Source organism: Daktulosphaira vitifoliae, unplaced genomic scaffold (genome assembly GCF_025091365.1).
Source record: "Daktulosphaira vitifoliae isolate Bord-2020 unplaced genomic scaffold, ASM2509136v1 Scaffold_2, whole genome shotgun sequence".
In the NCBI taxonomy this organism is placed as follows: Eukaryota; Metazoa; Arthropoda; class Insecta; order Hemiptera; family Phylloxeridae; genus Daktulosphaira; species Daktulosphaira vitifoliae.
In genome coordinates, this window is record NW_026099573.1 from 42,157,857 (window position 1) to 42,180,880 (window position 23,024).

The 23,024-nt window shown below is 27.3% G+C and overlaps 1 protein-coding gene across 4 annotated transcripts in view; it reads right to left on the bottom strand.

Moving 5' to 3' along the window:
• Positions 1-23,024, bottom strand: part of LOC126899361 (carbonic anhydrase-related protein 10) — a 124,933-nt gene that overhangs the window by 67,422 nt on the left and 34,487 nt on the right. For 3 of the 4 annotated variants that reach the window (XM_050674236.1, XM_050674233.1, XM_050674235.1), the window contains one exon: positions 10,849-10,931. In XM_050674236.1, the coding sequence (XP_050530193.1) occupies positions 10,849-10,900 (52 nt within the window). In that variant the 5' untranslated portion in view covers positions 10,901-10,931. Of the gene's footprint in view, positions 1-10,848; positions 10,932-19,301; positions 19,411-19,478; positions 19,621-23,024 lie in introns of all 4 variants that reach the window. The other variant, XM_050674234.1, reaches the window with a different exon arrangement.

Genomic DNA, 23,024 nt, shown 5'->3' on the forward strand with positions numbered 1-23,024 from the left:
TTCCCTCGTTCCCCGTAAATGGGGGAAACCTCCAAAAAAAATAAAAATTTAAAAATGGCTAATTTTCAAAAATATAATTTTTTTTTAAATAGATGCTTGATGTCCTTACCTATCATTTGGTATATTTTTTTTGTAAATTTGACCTTTTTTCTGCCCACAGGGAGGGATTTAAAATGACAACTTTTCAACTTAACTTTTGAAAATGTTCCCGAAGGTCTGACACTTTTATATATATATTAAATTAAAGCTAATGTAATGTACTTTAATTTGAAAAAAAAAAATTTGACCTCTGGACTTGTCTTCATGGTGAAAACGGCTACCGAATGCTATTTTTGTGTGAAATTTCTCGATTTTATAATTTACATTATATTTAACTTTATAATGCTATAACTTATTGAAAAGTTTATGGATCCACACAATTTTTTTATGAGAAATAATTTTTTTTAATAAAACCTTTTTCATTCGACATACTTTATCTTAATCGAGATATTAATAAGGAACCAGCAGATCAAGTAGCTTTTGGAATAAAACACCAATTTTTTTAAAATTAAACACTATCTAAAGATTTGCATCGAAGCGTTTATTTTTGATAGTGATTTTAATCACTGTCAGATATCATTATACTTGATCCAACTATGCCACGTCACCACTGTGCCGCGACCCCCCGTGCTGGGTTTTTTTATATTGTTTATACAGTGATTACGGATTTTTGAGGGATGTAATATGTGATAGCGCAACTTACTCTTTATTAAAGAACCATTATTAAGTGAATATTGTAGGGTTCCTTAAGTTGGCTTAACTTTTATTTTGGACGGGATTTATATTTGATTAATGCACTGTGCAATTATAAATTGTAATATTTATTTATTTGTATAGTGTAATGTATATTACTAAGAAAAAGTGAAATGATCATATGCACTATACACTACGTATAACTTGTTTTTCTCTTTAAATTAAAAATTGTACTTTTTATATTTTTTAACGTAGAAAAACGGAAATAAGAGATAAAACTTGAAGAGAAAACTCTTAGTTTTGGGAAGTTCCATTTTTAATTTTAATTAAAATAAAATAAAATAACAGTAAACACACAAATTTAAATAAATTATACAGATTGACTTGAAGTCATGTGGTTTGCTCGAATACATAAAAAATATGACTGATATTAGGATAAACTCAGACTGACTGCTTGGTAGTGAAAGTACACGGTTCGGGCTGGTTGATTTAGTTCAAAAGGCATAATTCAGTAAATTCATTATTTTAGACTCTACTGCAGCTAACATCGTTTTCCTGATTCTCAAAAAACTAACGAAATTATAAACTTATTCATAGAAAAAATAAAATGGTAAAGTAAAACCAATAACTTCTTCGCTACGCATCAAAGCTAAAACATAACATAGAATAATATTGTTAGTCAGGAACTCGCAAGAATTTTTTTAATTTGTATAATAGGCAATAAAACTTTACCATTAATTAAATTTAAATATAAAATATATAAAAATATAATAACTTAAAAATCTATACAAATTCCTGGTTTTATGTAGTATAAATATTGTATCTAGTCAAACATAATAAATGCAAAAATTATACTCAATTATGTTAATCGTAATTATTTTTACTTTATTGAATTCATTTTTCTACGGGTATTAAAATTTATTTCTACGGTATGTTATAATGATATTAACTAACATTTATAACATTAAAGTTTCAACATTTAAAGTATTTTATCTTTTTTTTAATTTACTTTGAATTTTTAATAATTATGTTAAAAAAATATAATTCTAGATTCTCTAAAAATAAGTTCGATCTTAGTGGCCGAATAGTTACCACTAAGAATTTAATGTTTTTTTGTAGTCAAGATGTTCACAGTTTTCGTGAACTTTGCACCAAAAAGTACGTACCATTTATTGCGAAAGGAAATTAAATAGAAATTATCACGTTTATAATTTGATAGTTTATCTAAATTTAAATTATTTAGTAGGTAATATATGCATTATTGTCCTTATTCTAGTAGGATTATTAACCAAATTGGCTTAATATGTATTGCATCCACAATATCATGATATTATTTGGAATTTTTTTTTTTAATAAAAGTTCAAGAAGTTCGAGTCGGTATAGATATTCTGCGGCTATCCCTTAGATCGGTATATAATCCTTTATTGTTTTGGCGTCTTTTTATAGTTCTTTATTAATTATCTTATGAAAAAGATTCGGTAAAGCTATGATTATCTTTCTTAGTGCCAACTATTATTTGCGTGGTATATTTATCCAATCACTTGTGTTGTTTGCTCATATAGACACATGCCATTTTTGTAAGATCACATTATTTTTGCTTTTGGTTTCTCAATATTTGGAAGATTGGACTGGACCTTGTACTATATTAAACAGCTTGACTTACGCTCAAGTCACAACCACTCAAAACAATAAAATTATTTCCTCCTCAGAAATTCCAAACTATTTTTTAACTTTTTAGACGATCTTTAATTACTTAATAACCCTTTAATATCACTTCTTACAAAAGTTTTGTCAAAACTACTTGAAAAAAATCATCATTAATTCTTCTACATACAACAAGTTACTCATCCTCTTTTTTAATTCTAATGGCTTAGGATAACACAAAAATTTTATATAAACATTTAAAAAAAAAGAATCGATATATTACTAATTTTAGAACCTCATTTAACATCCAACTTAAAGTTAAATATTTCTATCTATACCTTATTTGAAACTAACCTCACCGACAATTCTAAACTATACACAAAATAACTTCATTTATCCATGTAAAAATACAGTTACAAAAAGATACTGCTATAAACTAATTAATTATTTTAATAAATACAAATTTAAAAAAACTATTGGATTAATTATTGTTTTATTAGAATTAATTAGAACATTATATAAAATTTATAGTGTAAAAATAAATAAACTAACATTGTAAGATAAAAAAAATGCTTAGCAAAATTTTTCTCTCAAACTGTTTACGTGACCGCGTGATGATTCTTTACTTTTACAGAACAATAGAAATGCACAGATAATATATTTGTATATTCTGAGTAAAACTCTAAAAAAATCGTATTTACTCAAGTTCTTTTGTAAAAGATAATATAGTGAACCCTAGTAACGTTATTCAGTAAAATGAAGTTGTGTTTTTATAGAGGTGGCAATTCTTAGAGATTGCGTTTAAATCGTCTTAAACACCACATGAGTTGTATCATGTCTAAGTTGGTAATAAAACCTCACAGAAAACATGACCTAGTAAATGGCGATGGTCACGAGAAAAAGACATTCGATCTTGGTTTTTTTTATATAGCACAAGAAGTCGTACTTTGTTCACATTAGATTACATTGCAACCTAACATCCAATAAACCGTTTGCTAGGGGAGCCACTCAATGGCAAATGGACAACAAGAACACGCTGGGATGAACTCGAGGGCTCACCAAAGCAATTTGAACAAGATTGCAAAGAATGAAGCATCCCTCTTGGACAATTTTTATACTCGTAAAGAACCTTGATAGTTTTATGAATTGTTTTAGGGAAGAATTTTATTCTTTTGATAGGTGATTTATTAATAAGTTTCGACAATTTGGCAAAAGTTTAAACTGATCAATATATTTACAAAATAACCGCTTCCCAAAATGATTTATAATGCCCAAGGTGCCATCTTTAAAATGTACTGACAAATCATGTTGACACGACTAACTTTACAAAATTCACAGCATTTGATATGTTTCTTAATGATAACATTAAAACATAAAATATCCCTTGAAAAACAAGGGTTGGATTAAACATTTTTTATTTAACGTTCAAATATATTATGTTATTTAAAATTCAAACGTTATAAATTTTTATATTTTATAATTTTAAATTTATATGGGTTCAAAACATAATTCACTACCAAGAGTAGTTTTTAATATGAATAAATGTCTAATTTTTATAACATGATTTTTTTTCTAAGGTTAAAAAAACTTAAAAGCAAGTTAAAAAAAAATAAAATACCAAATGTGCACAGTTGTTTTATCTTATATTCAATGTTTCATTAAAAAAAAAATTACATATTTCTTTTTACTCAAAGTTAATTTGGATTTTTTTTTTTGTTGGTTGATAATTTGCATAGATCTGCGTNTTAATTTTGATTTTTTTTTTTGTTGGTTGATAATTTGCATAGATCTGCGTGTAGTTATTTAAGTATACAAAAAAAAGTAGGTAGAAAAACATCATCACTATATAAATACCATTAATTCAAAACTCAAGACATTTTCAAAAAAAAAAAAATAAAATAAATTGTCCTGAAATTTCTTTATATATTTATATACAAATAAAAGTCACCTTTAAAATATTTTTAGTACTTGGAAATTACTGGATGTGTTTTATTAATATTGTACCTGTCTTTAAGTCGTTACTACATAACTAACATAAAAAAATATCAGATTTTTCAATTCAGAAATTTCAGAAAGAAAACTGAAATTTCAATGAAATTTTGTATTGGCTGACCAAAAAAAAAACTATTTAAATATTTTTAAAAATATTACTTAACCAAATATTTTAAAATTGATTATATTTTATTACTTTCTTTATTCTTACTTAAGGAATAAAGTTATAAAATGTTTTTTTTAACAACGACTAATAAGTATTCTCAGTTCATAACTATAGTGTTTATTTAACCTTTTCAACTTTTCATTTTTAGTAAAAATTACTCAAACTCATTTTCTCTTTTTTGTAATGAATCACACTAGCATAGGTTAAAAATGATGTCCAGAGAAGTCTATTTTTCAACTCAAATTTTTTTAAATTTTGAAGAAAAAAAATTACTTAGCTTTGTTTTTGACATAATTTATCAACTTTTTGGTGTTAGACGCATTATCTAACTGCAATTAATGATCGCAAAAAAAAAAAAAGATAGATACTTAATAGCATATTGAGTATCTAAAAGGATTAATAGCATATAATCATATTATGATTATGTGATATTTTTATTATACGGAGTGGAACAGATATAAATGACAACTCTTATACAGTGTTCACTAAGTAAGTAAACGGGTCAATTGTTATATACAATGAGAAAAATAGAAACTCGTTTCCTTACTTAGTGAACACTCTATAATCATACAATCATTTTGTTGTATTTCTTTTTTAACGATTTTTGAATTCATAGACTACGTTAAAATATTTTAATGTAGTTCTCTTTTTAGAACTTTTCTTAAAAAAAAATAATTAAAACATCTGTTTGTTAGATCAGTTTCATTTTTGTATATTATAATAAAAGTAATAGAAAATTATGTAATCGATGTATTAGATTTATATATGTTTTTAGAGTACATATTATGTCTACTGGTTAATGGGTTATATTTCTATAGTGAATGCGTATTATCATTTGTAAAAATGTAAAAGTTTTATACAATAGCCACCAATATGCGACAAACATATAGAATTATTTAAAAATACTAACTGGTGTATATTTAGTTTCATTAATGAAATATTTATTTGCTTTTTATTCTACCTGACATACATGTGTTTTTAAAATAACATTTTTACAAACTAAAAAAATATTATGACTTCACAAGAGTGTTCATACATTGGGTTCACCCATAGATAGTGTAAATAATATTCTTTTACTGTTCATAAAAAGTGTTGTATGGTTCAAATAAGAAAAATAGTCGTTTTTTATGTTCTCATAATTATAGTGTCTAGTAAACTGTTTGGTATATTTAATTTTTTTCGACAAAATTGTTCGACACATTATTTTGTGCTGTCAAAATAATAAGACTACAAACTGTAAAAAAGAAATATTTAAGAAATCAAAATTAAAATTTAGAATAAAATAATAATTGTATTACTGACTAAAATATAACGCAAAAAATATTTCAATTTATTATATTGAATTAAAGCATTATTATGGCTTTATTGTTTACTTATTTTAGAAAATCAGTCATATTTGATATTACGGACATATCGTGTTAAAGAATTTAACATACATGTTTAGTGTTAAAAGAGCTTTTGGAGAATTTTATTGTCATTAATAATTAAAAAAACGGTAGCACAGTGGGGTCGAGGCACAGTGTAGACAAGGCATAGATGGGACAAGTATAGATGATATTTGACAGTGATTTAAATCACTATCATAAGAAACGCTTCGATGCAAATCTGTAGATAGTATTTCATTTTAAAAAAAAATTTGTTAAAATAGCATATTTTTGAATACGGTAGTAAGTTGAAAAAGTTATTTTTTGTAAAAAAGTTACTATTTTAAATCCCCCCAGTGAACAGAATAAGTGGTAGATTTCCAAAAAAAATTATATCAAATGAAAGGGAAATATCTAAGGTTTTAATACAAAAAAATATTATTTTTATTTGTTAATTTTTGAAAAAGTTATGGCAGTTTTAAGCACAAAAAACATCCCGATAAAAGGTAATTTTTATCGCAATCATTACATTTTTTTTTAATTTTCGACAGCCATTTGCACATAGAAGATAGATCGTCGGGACAAATTTTTTTTTTTTATTTTATAGTACATATAATAAGCTTTAATTTTATATATGTTTAAAGGACGCAGTATTTCCGGAACACTTTCAAAAGTTCAGTTGAAAAAGATCTATGTTTTTTACAATATTTCAAGTTTTGAACGCCCCCTATATAAGGGGAAATTGTCTAATTTTAATAAAATGTATTTCAGATGAAAGATGTACTTATAATGTATTTAGAAAAAAAAAAATTGTGCTGATACATACATTTTTCAAAAANTTTTTTTTTTTTTAATATGGCTTTATTTGAGTAATTACAATCTATACAATATGTACAATAAGCAATTATTAGAATATACAGACATAACATTTAAAACATGAAGAGGTATTCACACATTTGTGAAACCTCGTTGAATTTTAATTATCTGTTGGGCTTAGGTTTTCAAATCACGGCACCAGTTTCTTTTGAGGCGTCTGGTTGGGTTACCAGGAAGTGTTAGTGAAGCTAACTCATTGATTAGTTGGTTGGGGATATATTGAAGTTTGGCGTGGAAGCGTTTGTAGTAGGTAGCAGCAGTTTCGTTGATCGAAGGTAATTTGAGGTCAGCAGTTAAGATTGCGTTAGAGACGTACCAAGGTGCACCAGTAATTAATCGTTGACAGATGTTTTGAAAAGCTTGAATAGTTCTTTTATTTGAGGTCTTGGTAGAGCCCCAGATTACAATACCATATGTCCAAATTGGTTGTAGAAGAGTTTTATACAAAATGATTTTGGTGGAAGTGGTTAAGTTGGAACGTAGGAGTGGCCTTAAGAGATGGAGTCTAGAATTAAGTTTCTTTCGTTTGTCTTTAAGATGAAGAGACCAGGTTAGGCGCCTGTCAAAAGTAAGGCCAAGGTATTTAACTTCATTCGAGTGTGGAATGATAATGTTGTTGATAGATACAGCTGGGCAGTTATGGGGTCTGAGCGAGAAAGTGACAAAAGAAGATTTCGATTCATTGATTTTTATTTTCCAGTTGATGAACCATTGAGAAAGAGTGTTTAGGTGAGTTTGTATTTGTTGTGACGCAATAGTGCTGTCCGAAGAAACTGATAATAAGGCAGTATCATCAGCATATGTTCCGACTGTGGTATTTTCAGAGGTAGGCAGGTCAGACGTATATATGGTATATAAAAATGGAGCGATGTCGCTACCTTGAGGGACACCAGCAAAGATAGGATATTGATTTGAATGTTGCAGGTTGTGACGAACTTTAAATGAGCGGTTATCAAGATAGGATTTTAATATCAGGTATAGGGGAGCAGGAAATATTTTTTTTAGTTTAAAAAGAAGACCTTCGTGCCATACAGTGTCGAATGCTTTAGCGACATCTAAAAAGACTCCGGCGCAATATTTTTTGGTTTCGAGTGCTGATGAGATGATGTCTGCAACCCGATGAAGTTGATGAGTTGTGGCGTGGTGAGAACGGAAGCCAAACTGGAAGTTTGGAATACTATTATTTGCTTGTGCTATTGTGGTGATACGCTTGAGAATAATTTTTTCGAGAATTTTTCCAAGAACCGGTAACAGGCTAATGGGTCTGTAAGACGAGGGATTTTCTGGAGGCTTCCCAGGTTTGAGAACTGTGACAATGACTGAAGATTTCCAAGTAGTTGGGAAGTACGATAAACGAAGAGCAGCGTTATAAATATGTGTTAGATGAACTATCGCTTTTGTAGGGAGTTTTTTAACGACCTTGTTGGAAATCAAGTCATGGCCTGGGGATTTGTTGTGTAACAATTTTTTTATAATACTATTTATCTCCGCTGGGGAGGTTGGTCTTACAGGAAGAGACATAGGTAGAGTTGACTGGAGAGACTCCGTTACTGTCGTCATATGTGGTTCTGGTGTGGAAATGAGGTGTGGTTTGAATACTCTTGATAGTTCTTCAGCTAGGATATCTGCTTTTTCTCTGTCTGTGGTAGCAAGTGAGTTATCTGGGCGTCTTAGAGGAGGAGGCAATTCTTTAAACCGTAAAATTGATTTTGTTTTGCGCCACAGAGATCCGTTTTTAAAGGAAAGGTTTTGTATGTGATTACTGTATAGATTGGTTTTGTGAATTTTGAGTAGGGACTTAAGTTTGTTAGAAAGGTAATTGTAGTTTATCTTGTCCTCCGGGTAGTGTGTGTGTTGCCATTTAGATCGGGCTCTTCGTTTTTCAGCAATAAGTTGTCTTAATTCAGGAGGGAGATTGGGTGAATGGGGATAGGGAAGACTGTGGGTAGATGAGTCCATAGCTGATTGTTTAATATCATCAGAGAGTTTGGCAATTGCTTGATCTACATCAGAAGGTGATTTTAATTTAGTATTAAGAATTATTTTATTTGATAAGGTAATTTTGAATTTGTTCCAGTTTGTAATGCCCGGAGTAATAGTAGGTCTATTTTTCTTCAACGAGGGTTGAGCTCCGATGAGCAGCAAGACAGGTGTATGATCAGAGGCTGGATCTATTAAATTTATAATTTCGGTGGAAAAATGATTAGGAAGATTGGTGATAAAAAAGTCGAGGTTGTCTGGGTGGCGGTTGTTGTGTGATGGCCAGTACGTCGGAGAGAGAGGTGCTATTACCTTGAGATGATTGTGCAAGATGAAGTGTTGAAGAGCTCGGCCCCTGGTGTTGGTGTAGCGGCTCCAGGTTTGGTGTTTAGCATTGAAGTCAGCGCCGATAATATGCGTGAAGCTTAAAGTTTGAGAGAGAATACTCAGTTCAGCCGAAGGAAAAGGTCTTCCTGGGGGAAAATAGCATGAAGAGATGGAGATAGTTTGAGAGTTTATTTTTATTGATATGCTTGCTGCTTGAATATTTGTAGACAGATATGGTTGAAGGGGGAGATGGTCAATTTTATTAGAAATGAGGAGAGCAGCACCTCCATGTGCAGTACCATCAGGGTGGTCTGCTCTAATTATATCGTAACCAAATATCTTAAGTGAAGAGGTTTTAGTAAGGTGAGTTTCGGAAATAAGTGCTATTTGAACTTTTTTTTCATTTAAAACTAATTGTAATTCATTTAAATGTAGTAGGATGCCGTTAGCGTTCCATAGAAATATTGAGAGTTGTTGAAAGTTATTTGTTGGCATTATTTATAAGTTTATCAATGACTGTTGTAAGAAGTGAAATAAGAGGATTTATTAATGCTTTAAATTCATTGATAAATGATGAGAGTTGAACAGACATATTTTGGTATTGGTTTTGATTGGTGTTGGTGTCTTGAGTATGAGAAGAAGAATCTTGATTTAATGGAGGGAAATGTTGTGAATAAGCTTGGTGCGTAGTTTCAAATGTAGGTTGACGTGGAAGGGAACTTTTATTTGAGATTTTTTTTGAAGAGTTCTCTAATAATTTTTTTTTAAGATCCAGGTGGGATTGGCAGCCTCTAAAGTTGGCCGGGTGATTACCACTGCATAATGCACTATTAGCCGGATAGCTGCGTTCTTTGGAGCATGCTGTTGTCTCGTGTTGCTCGCCGCATCGGACACAACGAGGTGGATGATGACAATAACTGCGAGTGTGGCCATAATTCTGGCAACGGTGACATTGCGGAATTTCTTTTTTAGGGCGGGGTGTTTCAACTTTGATTTTAGTATAACATAATGTAGTAAGTTTGAATATATCGGAGTTTGTTGGATTCGGTTCTAAATCAATAAAGAAGATCGGGAGGGGGGAATTGGTAGTCTTGTTAGTTACAGGCATTATGTTTCGAGTGATAAATCCATTATTTAATAGTTCTTGTTGAATAAAAGAAGTATCGATTGAATGATGCAAATTTCTGATTACAACACGATATGCTTTTTCCTCTTTTAGTTGGAATGAGTGAAATGAAACGTTATTATTCTTGAGGTAAGTGACTACTGATCGATAGGAGTCAGAGCTGTATGTTTGGAGTTTAATACCTTTGGTGGAGCTTTTGCAATCGAATCCAGATTCATCAGTTAATTGTTTAATTTTTTGACAAAAATTATTATAGTTTATTTGTTCTTGAATAAATATAGGAGGGGGTTTTGAAGTTTTATTTTCAGGGATAATTGGATTTGTAACTGTAGTTTCCATTGGTTGAGGTTCATTAAGAGGAGCANGAATTAATTTATACTGTACATATGCGAAAACCGTTAATTTCTAATATTATTTTGATAATAATGCAACTTATATCATCAAATGTATTTTATTTTGCTCATGATGCCATTAATATTTAATATAATGCATTTGGAAGTAATTTATCATTAGTTACTTTTTAATTATTGTCAATTTAATGATGCGTTTTCATTTAAAGGAATACGATTATTTTTTTTAGACTACTAACAGTTAATAATGTTTTTTAAATAAATGTAATAGTAAAAGCAATAGATTTTTACCTGGCATTAAAGTCTGAATAAAAATGCTCACTGCCAAAATCGATGGTAACATGTCTCCTATTCTTTTGTGAAAAAATAAATATCTAAAAAAAAAATTCACCAAAATATTAGTTCAATAATTATGATATAAATTTATTATATACAATGCATATTGAATGTAAAATTATTTTACTATAAAATAGGATTAACTGAGTTCAAACACATCTTAATAATAAGTGACGTTATAAGAAAAGTATCATTTATTTTTCGAGAAATTATTGTTGTCTTATTTTTACTATAATCTTATGGCATTTATAATTTTGAATTAAAATCATAATTTTTATACCAGTATAAATTTATTTGAAATACAGCTATGCAAGATAATATTTGTTAAGGTATTATTTAGTAATTATTTTCGTGGAACTATTTTTTAATTATAGGAATAATATTGAGTTGTTATGAACTTATGTGAAGTTGGTCCCGTATTTACTAGTTTGAATTTATTTAATATTTCAGTAGTAAAATGTTTCAAGAATAATATTATGTTTGCTAAATAAAAACATATCGGTTAAAAAACAAGTTTTTTTGACGTTTCCATGATGATAATAACTGGAATTGGACCTCTTCAAGTAAATAAATAACTTTCAAAATCCATTTTATATTTGAATAAAATACTCATTCATACTTTTTAAACAGCTATATTTTACAACATATTATATAGCAATGTGTAATAGTTATATAAATTTTATATTTTAGATCTATAGTAATGTTGGTTGAATACTGTTTTAAAATTTATCTTGATACTTTGTAGTACTGTCCCAAAACTTAGCCACTTATTGTTTGGTAGTCCGTAAAAGCATATTACTTATACAAAAGTATACCAGTATTGTAACTTAATAACTTAACAAATATGCGGGTAAATTTAATGGTAAATTACTACTCCCGAGTCAACTGGTATAGTAAAACTATTTATTAAAATAATATTTACATATAAGTAAGTTTTGATTGATCTAAAAAACCTAAAATAAATTATGGTAAATTTTATTTACTAAATTATGTTCCGTCCCTAGGAGTTTCTCTGGTAAATACTTCAAAATCTTTATGGATATTATGTTGTTTTTTTGTGTTAATTATTGAAATGACCTTCGAAAAATACTGCTGATAACTTATTTAGTTTTATATAACCCATTATGACAAAACGGTTGAAGTAGGAATACCCAAGAGGAATGGTCGAGGAAAATTCATATAGGTGAAGTTAACTTGTTAAATAAAAATGTAATCAGTCAATTAAGTTTTTCGACCTCTCCAAACGGGCATCGTTCAAATCGAATTACAGTATTCACTGCTTTAGTCGAATGAACTTTGAAAATGTCATCCATCTCACTAGGGTATGAACTCTAAGAGAAAGTAAATTACAAAACAGTTCATCACGTTCAAAAAAATGGTATTTGTTCAATAAATAAACTAGATGATGATCACTCAATTAGGTAAACATAATTTGTTAAAACATATTCCATATATCTAATTGGTGATTGATTTCAGTTTCAAGAATTAACTTATTAACAACTATACTTTTATAATAATAATCTTTATTTGAGCCAAATAACATTACAGCAAATAAAAAATAAATTTAATATATAATACATGGCACCTGCCCAAATAAGAATAGCTTGTCTGGGGTATATGACTCATCTATCCCATCCCATCTATCTCATCTAAGATGAGTATTAATAACTTTTTATTAGAAGTTCAAAATGATATTGAATTATACATATTCAATCATACACTTAAATTATACAATACGATTTTACGTGCAAAGTTATATGCTAAGAATAATTGTAAAACTATAAACGTTTCTAAAATATCCAATATAACCGTGAGCTTATGACAATATCAGTCAAAACACTGTCTGTAGGAATGTTTTCAAAAGCAATTTATCCGTCATCGTACTTTGCACTATTGAGCACATTGTTATGTGAAGAGAACTTTTGCGTGTATTATTGAACATTTTCACTACACGTTCAAATGCAATAGTTTTGTCATTGTATTATGTGCAACAAATCAACATAGTTGCTCTATGAAATTACTCATGACACAAGTATACCGCTATTCAACGTAGTAATATATTCTCAGTGCACTGTGGTTTAAGTTATCTTCCTTATATCTCCAAACTCAATTATATAGTTTTAATAATGGTTGTTGTCATTTTGTCTAAAATTAACATCCTTAAAATTTATCCGTTCATTCGCCAAACTCCCTCTTTTTGTGCTCAAATATATTTACTACGCGGCATTTATTTGAAATTATAGAACTATTAACTATTATCAGACTTTTCAAGTTAAACAATAGATATGATTGTGAAATAATTTTATTTTGTATTTTGAGTATTTTATTTTGACAAAAATTTTTGAATGGTGTTTTCATGCTTTGTTTGTACAGTATTTTTTATGCTAATAAGTATCAACTACCTAGAAAGTTACAACTGTATTATTTTCTAGAATAAACATTTCCATATTCTTTGAAAAGTATCGTTGTCAGTCGAATCAAGTGTTGCAGGCAATTTTTTTACTATAACAAAATTTTAACTACCACTCTTGCTAACTCATAGTTTAAACTACCTAAAAGCCTTAAATGACCTTTAGCTTAAAATAATGAATTAAAGCTACGTGGTTATTTTTATAAAATTTGTTTTTTTAATTTCATCATTAAAAATTGAACTATATTTAACTCGATTTAAAGCCGAAAAAATGTGTTTTATAAAAATACATTTATTGAATATGATAAAATAGATATAATAATATCCATTTTAAAATGGATATAATAAGAAATGACTGGTGATAAAAATTACAATACCCGCGTTTAACCTCCAGCCATCACTATAAATTGTTAATAACTTCTGGACTCATTGTGTAAAATGTTCTTAATTAGATCATTATTTATTAAATAAGCTAGTTAATCATATATATTATCTATCTGAAAAACAATGTCTGACATCCTTATAAGGTATAAAGGACCAACTTAAAAAGTACTTTACAATAGATAAATTGAGAAAAACACGTACTTAAAAAATATTATAAATGTTATTTTTACTTTTTCATTAATTAAGTTGCTCATTATTGTTTAAACTGTCAATAATTCTCTGAAAATGGAACTATGTTAGTCAATTCTTAAGCTCTTCGTTATATGCATACTCCTCTCCCGATTTTATTTTATAGTCTCAGTCTATCATAGTTATTTATTTTTTCTAGAGGGAAAATATTATTATTTAAACGAATCAATTTAAAATTCAGCTATAATTAAATTAAAATGGGTGCAAACTCCACCAATAAGCGGGTATGGAACTAATTTCTCATATATATCGCCGTAGGATATTTTTGGAATTATTTTAATTTGTAAAATAATATTCTACAATTAGTTTACTTTCATATAAGAGTTTTTGATTAAACCTCGTAATTATTTCCACTACTTATTTTTGTTTTTATAATTATAGAAATTTCTAACGTAATCATTCTAAATGAAATTTCTTTTTAGTGAACTTATTAACTTTCTTATTCTTATTTGTGAAAAATAGTACAAAATTTGTACTGAATTGTTTTTATGTGCTTTTAACAAGCTTTCAAATTAAATTAAATACATATGTATGAAATATAATACAATTATTAGAACTGAAAAATATTTTTTTTATTTTGATGACTATAATAATTGGTTACCTGAATTTCAGATAATGGTAATGAATACATAATTATAACCAAGTAAAAATAATATTTCACTTGAAAAGTTTAATTAGTAATAACATTTAATGTACCACAATAAAAGTGATTTAAAAATTTATATTATTTGAAAATTATTTACTGTTATTGCAGTAAATGTTAATTAAGCAAATGATATTTTTATAAAAAAAAGTATGTCTTGAAAGCTTGGAAATAGACATGTTATTATTGTATTCAATAACCAAGCATAAGAGCTTGTTTAATAAAATATATTGAGATTTATTTCTATTCAGCTTTAAACAACAATATAAATTTGAAGATCTTTTGAACGATTGCAGTTCAACAGTACTTTATTGTTTTTCAGGATTATTTAAAATTTGCAAAACGTTATGAAATACTATCATGGAGAATACTTAATTACTTGATAGGTATTAATATAAAATCGCCAGAAACATCGCTTAATTTTATATCAAAAGATTTGTCTAACTCTTTGACGAATTACCTTATCTTTTAAGCTCATGAAAATTAAATGAGATTTATGGAATTTTAGATTTTTATGTTTATCAAATCGGAATGAAACATCAAATTCGTTTCTTAGTATAATTATGAATAAGATTCCACAAGTTATTGGTATTCGTATTAGAAAAATAAATTGTTTGATTCCATTTATTTATTTTTATATGTCATAAGCTTGCGTTTCCCGGAGTCGTGCTGGTTTTGTGTTATATTCAATGCAATGTGTTGTACTAAATGATTGCGCATACAACAACGTATCGTTCGGCATACTGCGACCGTTTCATTTTTACAAACGAAAAATAATAAAAAGCAAATTTAATATCTAAAAAAAAGGATTTTCATTTTAATTTAAATAGTTTTGTACAGTCACGCTGAGATTGTAATAGTAATATTTAAAATATTGGCATTACAATTTTTCATGTTATTAAAACTAATTTCAACAAATTATGATTATACTATTATTTCAAATGTCCAAAATTTTAATGTAAATTATTAAGTTTTATGATTAATTATGATTTTTTTAAAATAATATTTTTATTCTAAGGTGTAAGGTTTTATTTATAGTTAATAATAAATTGCTTTTTGGCTAATATTAACTTTGATCTTATTTATTATACATTACACTGAGAGTACTGTTATAGAAAGTTATATTCAGAATTTCTTTAAAATTTATTTTATAAATTTATTAAAAATTATATATATTAGGTGAGAAAAAGATTATATTAGTACAAAATGCTAACCGCTAATTTAAACGCTAGTTTACATTTAAATTGTCAGTAATATTGAGTATTTTCTTTTTTTCAGAATTTTTTTTTACAACACTGTCAGAGTAATATTTTTTTTTATATTTTTTAAGAACGTTTATGAAATGGTGTAAGGAATTTTGAAGTTATTCGGGAGTAAAATGGGTTATATTTACTTAAACAATATTTGTTTCCAGTGGCGTCAATTGGTGAGGGGCAACATGAGCATTCGCCCCAATCTAAATATTCAGTACAAATCGGGGCCGGTCGAGATATACTCGTACTGAACCGATCCATATGAATCGTTTAATTTTAATTTACTAAACATCTAATTTATGAAAAATAGTAAAAATCCAAACTTTAGTAGTGAAAAAAATAGTATTTCATAAGAAAAATGATTTTTCCCATTAGCTTTTAATATATTGCGCAATTTTGAAATCACTTTGTCAATAGTAATCATAGATAATTCAATCTTTTGTTATTAGTTATCACTTGATTTTCAATTAAACGTTTTTATGATATTATATACGCAATAACTGGATTGTAAAGCATTATTATTATCTGATAAAATAATATGTTAAAAACCTACAAAATAGTGAACATATTGCAAAAATACATTTTTATATGTTAAAATTGTAAAAAGAAAAATTGTAATATATTCATTGAAAATATTTTTTTTTATATATATAAAATGAATTTAGTTATTTATCTATGGGTGAGAAGTGGCGAGCGAAGCAATCGGATTTGTAAAATGATAGATCTATATATCTATAGAAATTTATAGATTAAATAAAATTAAAAGTTTAATAATTTTACAGAAGAGTTACACAAAATCTTTTTTGGGAAAAATTTGTCTTTAAACATTACAATTGATTAAAAATTATTTAAGTATAAAAGTAACTATCATACTAAAATATATTTCTTTGTTGTTACAATCATATAAATATTAACCATGTTGAAATTAGTAATTAAAAAATAAGTAAAAATAAAATAACTTATTTTTTTTTTAATCTGATAAAATACACATATTTAATAAGATCTAGTATTTTTTATATCACATGGTAAATTAATAGCAAAATTAAATTTTAGCTTATGTAGGTATCGTAACGGCCATCATTACAATAAGAAAAAAACGTTTCTAATCTGGTTAGATAAAGATAGTGTTAACAGAAAACAGATTCGTTAGATAAAAAACCATTAAGAAAAAAATGTGATCTTTGACATTTGTATATTTTAAACTTTGATGGTAAATTATAGCTATAGTAAGTAGCAATCTTAAATGTTTAAACGTCAAAAACACTGTTATTTACTACGTTATATGTTTAGTGGCTTTAAATCAGATAATATTTTTTCAAAACATGAAAGTACACTGCATATTGAATGTTAAATTCATTTTTAAGTTATAAGTGTACTCAAAAAGTGTTCAAAGTTGAAGAATGGCAAAACAATTTTAAAGAAGGCACGATTTTCTTCAAAAAAATTTGGTCAGCAGAAAATGTTGTGTCAAATTCAAGTAAGCTGTATATTTGTGAAAATAGAAGGAAAAAGAGAATTTCCGCATTAAATTATTATTTAAAAAGTAATAGTTTATTAAAAATTATTTGGTAATTTTTTAAACGGTGCTAACAATATGCCTAATATACCTTTGGATATGTGTTACAAATTATTAATGTTAATTTGGCACACATCGTTCATGTTATCGCACAATGTGATTGTAAGTTTTTTCGAAACTCATTTTAGTATAAACGAATTTAAGTTGAAGCCGGAGGCCACTAGCTCATATTTACTTGACACATACGAATGATATTTTGTACAACGTTCATGCAAAACAAAATTGGAATCTACGAGAATAGTTTTTATTTTTTTATTTCAGTTTTCTTTTGGTGAACCGAAACGATTTCATCCGCGACGAATATTATACGAAAGAAAATCTAAGAGAGAAAACAACAAGAAAAACATTATTAATTTTTAAAGAGATGACCTGTCTCCTACATTTACGTTTTACTTGCTAAGCACGAAAAACTCGCTTAAAAGTCTTAATAATAAGATATTAGTTTTACCTTAAAACAAATTTTTATTTTGAAACCAAAGAAAAAATAACTGTTTTATGTACATTCTTTATACAAAGGTAACCATAAAATTAAATAAAATCCTTTTCTTCATCGACGCAGAAAATTGTTTTTATCCCTCAAATATATTATTGAAACTTGAAATGTAAACCTTAGATAAACTTAAGTGACTTGTTCAGATATTGTATTTTACTTTGTTTACTACAAAATATTATTAAATACTTAAAATTTAATATTGTTAATCATATTTCTCTATCTTAGGACATTAAGCTTCCTTAAGCCATTGTTTGTTGCTCAATTGTGTTTTAAAAATATTGAAAATGCCTCAATTAAGTATTACTTAATACACTGACGTAAGGATATTTTTATGCTATGTAAACGAACAAAATATTTAACCTTTCTTATATATCATTATACAATACTACATGCAAATTATTAGTTTTTAACAGTTTGTATCCGAATAAGCTATTGTATGTGTTGAAATTTCAATTTAAATTACTGCGTTGTTACTGTTTTACATTTTATGAAAATGACGTTTTTTAAAAAAATATTACGTCTTGACTTTTTTTATGGGAGGAATAAATTGCATTGAAGTAAAAATAAATATTATGTTTTATTTTAGAGATATACATAAAAGTTATAAGATGTTGATCATTTCAAGTAGACTTTAATAAAACATGTATCTTTTTGAAAATTATGAGGAATGAATATCGGATTTTAACCTTTAATACTTCAGTAATTATTAACAGTAGACGTTCAAGCGTTTTTCACTGAGGGCATTTGAATGATTCAACATTTATTTTTTTAACCTGCTTAATAAACATTTAAATGCTTTTTACGAGAGTGATACTAATGTATTATTTTATAATTTATGAAAAGTCACTTAAAGTGTTTATTCTTTTAAACTGTTGATTCTTATAATTGTTCAAATATTTAGAAGAAAGTTAAACTTAAGAGTAGAATAAAATATTGGTGTTAATTATTCAAAGGCTAATTTTCTAAATTAATAATATAATTTATTTAATCATGAAAATATGCATAAAATATCTGATCATTTTAATTTTATCATTTTTGGGTTACATTTACGCTCACAAAATGCAATAAAATAATATTGAAATCAACTTAACTACAATGCAAGTTATGGAATTTATAATAAATTTAACCTGTACTTTTTGCTGTTTTATAAATATAATCTTACTTTTAAAAAATCGTATATATTTTTAAACGAATAGTTTGGGCTGAGTTACCCAGAATCGGACTGAACTTTGTTACTCGCAAATAAAAGATCCAGGAAACATTGAAGACATTTAAAGTGAGGACCGGATTTTTGTTGTTCAGTGAAAATAAATACATATATAGTATTAAGTGGGCACATCCAAAAGAGATATGGGGCATGCATCTCACTGTCTTGTTTCTTTTTTAATATTTTACCTTACCACTTAAGCAGTGTCACCTATTATGTGACTCCGTACAGCATCTACTTGTATAACTCCAATTCACTGTCAACATTTACACTGTTTCCTTGAATTTTATTCACACTGTCGTCTGCCAACAGTACACAAAATTACAGTAAAAAAGTATATATTATTTTCTTTTCTCCTTTAAAAACATACCTAAATTCTAGAGAAGGCTTTTACTTTACAATTTTGAATGGACAAGAGACACCTAATATATTTTCCCGTTTATACTATTCCCATATTCCACATTTTTTCCTTGAGTCCATATACCAATTTATAACCATTAAAAGGATTTTTACTAATTAAGAAATGCAAATAAATCAACAAGTTAAATGGTAAAGGTAATAAAATAAGTATAAGTATATATATGAATAAATTATTATACATATATTTAACAGAATGGTAATAATTTCTTACATTATAACAATGCATCTTCTAATTGGAAAATTAATTTTGTTTAATCAAAATAAATATTTTTTGAAGTATGACGCGTTATTTTTTTATTTTATAAATACAATTTTAAATATTATTTATTTTTTTATTATATAGATTATTATTTATACCTAAATTTATGCACTGTAGGTCCCAAGAGTCATATATGAATGAATGTCTATCTTAACATTTTTACGTTTATGTTGTATACATAAAAAAACACATAGTTTATATGTTCATTTAGAGAACGTTCGTTAATTTAGACGGTTTTGAGTCAACTATTCTTTTACCGAAAATCTAGAGTCGAAATTTGATCTGTTACCAATACATTTTACTTTTGCTCTAGAGTTATTGAGCGTTGACTTTTCATAATTTTTTACTCAAATTTAAACACAGCTCTTTTTTTTAAATTATACAAGTATACAAGTACGTAATCTGGTATTGCGTATTACAAGATTACGGAACTTGGTTCACTCAACGTACAAAGAAATCAAATGACTGGAAATATTTTTGGTATTAAAGTAATAAGTGAAATATATGCTTTTCAAACGTAATCCAAGATGTCATCATTTTCAAAAGTTTACTAGGTGAGTCTTTAATTTCTTCTGAGTAATTGTTACAGAATGTGTACTGCATCCTGCTCCATTATTGTCATTTAGATAACATATTTTGACAGTAAAATATTGTTAATTAATTGCCTATCATCGATAGAAACAGAGTATTAAAAAAAAAAAACTTTATTCGTAAATCGGAAATTTAATTTGGTATTGTTGGTCAGCATACAAAAATTAAAAGAATACCACTAGATTTAATAAAAGCAACTTTAATGGTGTGGTCTAAATGTTTATATGTAATACACTTCAACCCTATAAAGAGAGTAAGAGTTGTTAGAACTTGAAAACGATGGCCCTAGATGTTTTTGAAATATGTTGATTTATTCATTACACTATGATATTTTATTGTTCGACTTTCCGAGATGAAAACTTGAGATTTGTTTTCCAAAATTATTTCGTTCTAGAATTCCGCCCATGTATTTGAAACCGTTATTGAAATGGCTACCGACGTTTAATATTCGACAGTCATTAGGGAATAAAAAAAAATACCTACATGCCCGTTTTCATTTGACATTTGAAAAGTGTCAAGTGATGTCCTCTGCGAAACCAACCATGAAGGTAGTACGTGCAAGTTTTTTTATTGTGATCACTTGTCAGATACATTGGATTTCAATCTAATGTTTTGTCAGTGTATCTTATCAATACGATTTTAAATCATTACACTTGTAAAAAGCATTGTAGTAAAGTATTCCAATAATAACAATTTCCCATATCAAATTATTATGAATTTTGTTCTTATTCGCTGGCTATAATCTAATAATTATACTAATTATTGTTATAAACATATAGTCGATTTGATTTAATTAAAACGTACTAACATGGCGCAATGAATTAATCAGTGAGAGATAACTGAACGGCGTGTCTATGTTTTTTAGTCAATAGGTACTTAACAAATTTTAATTCAATATGTTTAGCTTAACCAAGCTGGCATACAACGGATGCTCAGAAAGACAAAAACAAGACTACTGTCGGTTAGGGGTTTTTAATATTGACCTGAAAGTGTGCTGCCGACGAATATTGTACGATGTGAGGACCCGAAAATTAAACGAATTAGAAACGTTTACAGTGTCCCTCATAGCCGCCAAAAACGGCCACGTGGATTGTTTGCAATACGCCCGCGAGAATGGGTGTAATTGGAGTACGTGGACGACGCGTTTGGCGGCTATTAATGGTCACTTGGAGTGTTTGTGCTTTGCTCGTCAGAACGGATGCCCGTGGAATGACAGAGACCAAGTCTGCACCAAGCGCGATTATTAGAAAAGTGTTCACTGCTTAAATTATAAAGTATTGATTTGAAATGAATCCGCTAATTTTAAAACTGGAGAAATTTAATAAATTTTAAAGAAAAAGTATTACGAATGAACAACTTTTCAAAATCGTAAAAATGTGTAAAGAAATAACCTATCAGATTTTTTTTTCACATTTATTTGCAATGTGATTTTAATAAACCACAATATTTTAAAATAATAGATTTTTTGTGCATTTACTTGTTATAATTAATTAGTTGAATTGGGAATTTCAGTGCGCTTAATTTATAGCAATTATTAGTTTTGACTAATAATTTATAATTGTTGCTCATTATGAAATTGGTTTTTCATTGGTTTTTGCTAACCAACATTATGCATTTTATAATCTATACATTTTTCAGCTCGCTTCATAATTTTCACATTTACTATTGTTGAACTTCGATATATTAGTTGATATTAAATATTATATTTAATACATTTTGGGTAAAACTAATCAATTAATTTAGTATAATCAACCACCTGGTTTATATTTAGGGTTAAGTGCAATTATGAGCGTGATTCTTTATGAAATAAAGAACTGTATAGGAAATCGAAATTAGTACTTACACTAGCAGATATCAAAAGAATTGTAAAACAAGTCTTATACAGATAAGATAAATAAAAATTCAATACAGCCATTTTTTAGAATAAATTTTAAGAAATAATTTGGTGAAAAATTTTCTCATCAATTTTTTGTAGTTAATCTTCTGTAACATTTTAATTTTTTTAAAAATTCGAATTTTTCTGTAATTATTCTACGGTACCAAACGCTGGCTATGTTTTATAAAAAAAGGACACTAGTAAACACAATTTTTTACACTAAATATGATTTTTCTATGAAAATTGTTAACGTTCTAATGATTTACTTTAATTCAAATAAAAACATAAACAATACTTATTACTTAATAAGTAGTTTAACTCTTTAGAGATAAAACTACTTATTCTAACTAAAATTAGAATTTATTTATCATGAATCAAGATTTATATTATACTAAGTATAAGGTCTATATATTTACAAACTTGGTATTTATACGATGAGATGAAATTTGATAAGGCAATTATTACTTATCACTCTCATTCAAAAGCGTAAGTAATTTTCATGGAAAAAGTGACACGCCTACAAATTATAGTAATCAAGAAAAGATAATGTTTTCATCTGACCTTTTCTAAACACGTATTTCAGTGTTTAATACCGTAAAATAATACATGAAATTTCAAATTTTCACAAACTTTAAAACGCTACAGAATATTTACTACTGAATGTTAATAAGATATTTTTTTACCAAAATTTATTTTAGCTTCGATGCGAAGCTGAGAAGGTATTAATTTTACTATGATGTGTTTTTTTTTTTTTTTTTTTTTTTTTTTTT